The 4,838-nt window shown below is 43.7% G+C and overlaps 1 protein-coding gene across 1 annotated transcript in view; it reads right to left on the bottom strand.

Annotated features, from left to right (window-relative positions):
- LOC113208520 (cytochrome P450 4c3-like) overlaps positions 1-4,838 on the bottom strand; it is a 20,813-nt gene that overhangs the window by 4,642 nt on the left and 11,333 nt on the right. Inside the window, exons 2-5 of the mRNA XM_052271402.1 lie at positions 2,696-2,824; positions 941-1,126; positions 708-814; positions 6-170 (exon numbers count right to left, since the gene is read on the bottom strand). Coding sequence (XP_052127362.1) covers positions 6-170; positions 708-814; positions 941-1,100 — 432 coding nt within the window. The 5' untranslated portion in view covers positions 1,101-1,126; positions 2,696-2,824. The remainder of the gene's footprint in view (positions 1-5; positions 171-707; positions 815-940; positions 1,127-2,695; positions 2,825-4,838) is intronic.

Genomic DNA, 4,838 nt, shown 5'->3' on the forward strand with positions numbered 1-4,838 from the left:
AACACCGGAAGGAACTGGTCCAGTATCCGGAAGTGGAAGGTGGGCGTCAGCAGGCGCCGGCGCGCGTGCCACTTCGCGCCCGTGCTGGTCAGCAGTCCGAACCTAAGCCACGGGTGCAGCGTGGAGTAGTCGGGGCTCTTGTCGATGTGGTGCACGCTCGACAGCACGGCCTGCGGACCGTCGTTGTAAGACAAGTCAATTAAAGAAATTATTAGAAAAAAACCTGAACAGGTTTATTTGGATCGTTACGCACTTTTAGAGGGATACACTATAAGGACACGAAAACTGTCTTAAGAGTAAATAGCCCGCTAGTCTCCGGTCACACGACTTTTTAAAGAAATCTGGGAGATTATCCACCCGTGTAGTGTGACGTTCAGATTTGTGACCTTGACTGCGACACTTGTATAAACAAATAATCCAATCTGGTCTCGGTATTTTAAATCACCTGTATTTAAGTCCTAATAAGCTTACGCGCCCACAGAGACTTGTGTGTGTCTGCTGCTGGCCCGAATGACTGTATAATCTGAAAAGCTCTATCGAGTTTTGGTTAAATCCACATCAGTGGTTAGTCGCTTTTATCGTGATAGCTGGCCGACAAAGGTTTTGGTTTTGATTCAAAATTATATTCTAGTGATGGAATAATTTTTCTCATTTTGTAAATCGCACCGATAGTTCGTAAGTTTGTGCTACGAGTGAGAGCCACGTACCTCGACGCTTTCCACAGTGTTGAGGAACACGTACGGGAAGCAGAACATCCAAAACTTAAAACCGTTTGGATATTTCGTCTGCTGCTCTATTGCGGCGGCCAGCGCTTCTGCAATTGCACAAAATGTAGGAATAATCACTTGTCTTATCGTTATCGTTTCGATTATGGGAATAGAAAGTTATTCAAACTAACACATCGCCGTGTACTGTCTCTTCTGTTGCCAGCCACCCTTACCAAAGTTGTGCTTGGTGATGTACAGGAGGTGGCCGAGGATTGGCACGCTGGGCGGCCCCGGCAAGGCGTTGATCTTGTCGACGAAGGCCTTCCTCTTGAGGGCGAGCGTGGTCAGGATCAGGAGGAGGAACCCACCGAGCAGGACGATGAGGACGTCCATGGTGGAGTGAGCCAATGGGCCGTGAGCTGACGGCCGGGGAAGACTGGTTTATTGAATAACTGAAATACTGACCATGTCAGTGCCTCTCGACACTTCGGCGTTCAATGATCGTCTGTACTGTGAAATGTACGCATTTATTTTGTATACAGTCTCAGATTTCTTACCGAGGTTTTCGTTTCTTACTATAGATGAGTTTGTACAACGGTAAAGTGACAATGAAATTATTATCAGGTACCAACAAATTTGTTTGCTGTTGTCTTAAAAAAAAACATTTTGTTATAAGCAAAGAAAATATTATAAACAATTTCGTTGCCAAATATTAACAAAATTGTTTATACCTTACCGTTTCACAAATACTCAACGTTTTCTCGCTCCAAAAATACCGACCGAAATTTTATATTCAATAATGCGATGAAGTCGCGGAATGTTTTACCGTTCTTGCAACTTTGTCGGTAAGTTTGTGTATTAAAGATGATAGTGGTGCATGCATACAAACAGTTGTGCATGACATTGAGTTAGTGGGTGAGAGGGTGTGAGAGAGAGATGGAGAGAGAGAGGGAGAGTCGATTTAACGAAATGGAGATGGGAGGTCACTCTTCCTTGCCAGAGCGCACGTGGGACTGCATCCTCACTCGAGACTCGAGTGACCTCGACACCCGAAAATGGATCCGTTTTTCTGCACGTAAGCGTTCCGACTTTTCCTTCTGTTAGCTAGACGTAGGGTTCGTCCCTGAATGGAATTACTTGTGTGTGTACCTTTGTGGCCTGTCCTGTGATGTGGATTAGTAAGTTGCGAGGTAGATGTACGCCAGACTACGTCTCGTGTAACAGGCTTCGCAATATCTCACGGAACACTGGCACGCTGCGACGCGACTGGCGCTGACACCCGGTTTGGGCAAAAGGTTGTGTCGTAAAGAGTCGCGAAGGTTTAATTTTGACAAATTACCTCGTTGGCGACCGTCAAATAAATGGGGTCGTGAAACATTCATTTGTTTTGGGGTAATTTCCGTGAGATAAGCTCTCTATAGCCTCTAAGCGAAGAATACATAAAGTCAAAAATAGGAATTTTGGTAACAAAGTTCTACTTTTCCGAGGAACTTCTTAAAAATCAAAACAACATTGCTAAGAGCACTTAAAAACTCTAGAAATATAATCAGAAATTCGAAGTTTTTTTGAGTGCTCTTTAAATTGCCCGTTCTTGGCCATTTTTTTTTTTTTTGAGCTGGAAGGCTTTTTTCAGTTTTGTTTTTTGAGATGCAAACTTGCCCTGAAAATCTCAGGAAGGTTGCCCCTTCATAACATAATGATCCAAAAATTGTTCGATTTATGGCTCTGAGTTCGAAAAATTTATACCTTCGGTTGAAAGACGTCAAAAAGATTGTACATTTGAATTTTTTTACACTGGCGTAAAACTACATCTCATTTCTTACTACAAGGGCTTGCGTTCACTTAAAAATAAATGTATGCTATTATTTCTGGTGGCAATCAAGGGCTCTTTTCTTTTTCAAAATTTAAATACTGGGGCAAGCGGATTCGTGTTGATATATTGTACTTGTATTAAGGGGTGTCCCACTGTGTCTTCTTGGCTGACTTACGTTTGAGAAGGTGCAGCAGTTGGCTTCGCCGCAGCCCGTCGCGTTTCGGTTGGGCTCTCGCTGGGAACTGACTGAAGAGCGTGCTGGGCAGGAGCCGAAATACCGCCTGAATCCAACCGTCGCAGCTCTCTATGAGAGAGTGAGAGAGAAATATCACACCGCTGGCTACTACAGGGTGTCTAGCTCCGGGAAAAACCGTGAAAACTGGGGAAAAACCCGGGAAGTAAAAATGCCCCGGGAAAAACCGGGAAAACCTGGGAATTTGAAAACCAACCGAAAAATTATCAAAGCGAAACCAGAGACATTATTTGCCACCTTAACTAACTGGATTTGTAATTATTTAAAATGAACATAAGATCGCTACTTTTGAACGAAAATTTCTCTCTTTCCACCATATTAGTGTCGCAAAACCTTACGTTTTGTCTGACATATCTACTTAATATCGGTATCCGATATTCCCTTCAAGATTTTGTGACAAATTTACAACATATTTTGTAAGTACCAATGACACCACATACACTGTAAAAAGCTTACGGCGAATTTCACGGTGTATGTCACCGTAGGCTACGGTGAATATCACCGTAGGCAACAGTAAATTCACCGTAAGCTACAGTGAAATTCACCGTAAGCTTTTAACAGTGTATTGTAAATTTACTAGGATATTTTTCACAGTGTCGGGCTGTTAAGTTACGTACTTCAAACTAAAATTTTTCAGGTTTCCAGTTTTAATTGCAAGAGTTTAGTTTTGCACTGCTATCTATGCTTGTGAGATTTCTTATGGTGAAAAATTTTAACTCTAGGATGTTTTGGTTGTGATCTGTAGCAATTATGACTTCAATGGTCACAGTGCTGCACTGCTCCTAAAAGCAATGCACGCAATGATACAAATATTTCTTTCCGGGCACTAAACTTTGTGCTCTAAATTTTCTTTGCCTGGGATGCTTCGTTTAGCTCCCAGCGCTAGACGTATAGTGCAACGAAAAAGCTTCCATCTGGACACCTACGGATAGTGCGGAGACAGATTTTGTTTTCTTAGTGCGCTTACTCATCAAGAAACTTACTTTAGGATAAACGCCAATTGCCAATAATAATCTCGGAGTACCCTCGCGAAATGGATCGATCACGTGTTGAGCCACCAAATAAATCGAGCACATGTTGAGGCGAGCCACACGCGTGACGCCAACACTGACACGGCCTACCGCAACGGTAGGCACTGTGCATTATGAGGGGTCCCCCACTATAAAACTCGTTGTACTCGAGAAAAAATATTCGCAAGATACTCGCGGATGCTCGCGATAATTCGTGAAAAGTTCGCGCCAACTCGCGAAAAAATGAAAAAATACTCGCTAAGTGCTCGTGCTCGATAACCTTTAATACCCCCGAATACTTGCAGAATCTCGCGAGTACTTGCGTAACTTGTTGTACACCCAATTAGATAGTGGGGGACCTCTCGTGTCCATAGGAGTGGCGATACCCCGGCCAGCCGGCCGGAGATACTCCAGAACTGGAAACAAACAGCCTACAGACATACACCATTTACGAAAATCGACGTCGTACTTAAAAATGAAAAGTTTAAATATGTAATTCCATGTAAGCCACCCTACATAGTTACAGTTTACTGTGAAAATTGACAAGTTTTGAGCTCGACAGTATTGACGAAAAGGCAGGCAGTCCAGCCGTCCGACTAATGCAGTTGAGCCACTCTATCCAAACCTCACGCCGGCCGGGGACGACTGATTTATTGACTAACTGAAATACTGACCATGTCAGGTGCCTCTCGACACTTCGGCGTTCAACGACACCGTGAACTGTGGGAGTCATCTTTCGCGCCCAAATTCAGTGACGTGTTTCTACATCACCCATAGAGCGACCTGGTTTTGCATCGCTTTATTGAGGGTGATATGCTTTAACGAAAACATCGCTCAATTAGAGTGATCTCGGCCAAGGTCACTCTTATGGAGTTATTACAACGCCCAGCGAATTAGGGCTGGGCGGTTCAGGAAATTGTGAACCGGTGTCCGGTTCAGGAAAAAACCTTTTTCCGAACCGGTTAACCGATTGGCGAAAAAAACGATTTTTCCTGAACCGGTTTTTTTCACCCGAACCGGTTTTCCCCAAAAACCCGGTTTTTACACACTAAAAA

This window comes from Frankliniella occidentalis, unplaced genomic scaffold (assembly GCF_000697945.3).
Source record: "Frankliniella occidentalis isolate FOCC.00 unplaced genomic scaffold, Focc_3.1 Scaffold160, whole genome shotgun sequence".
In the NCBI taxonomy this organism is placed as follows: Eukaryota; Metazoa; Arthropoda; class Insecta; order Thysanoptera; family Thripidae; genus Frankliniella; species Frankliniella occidentalis.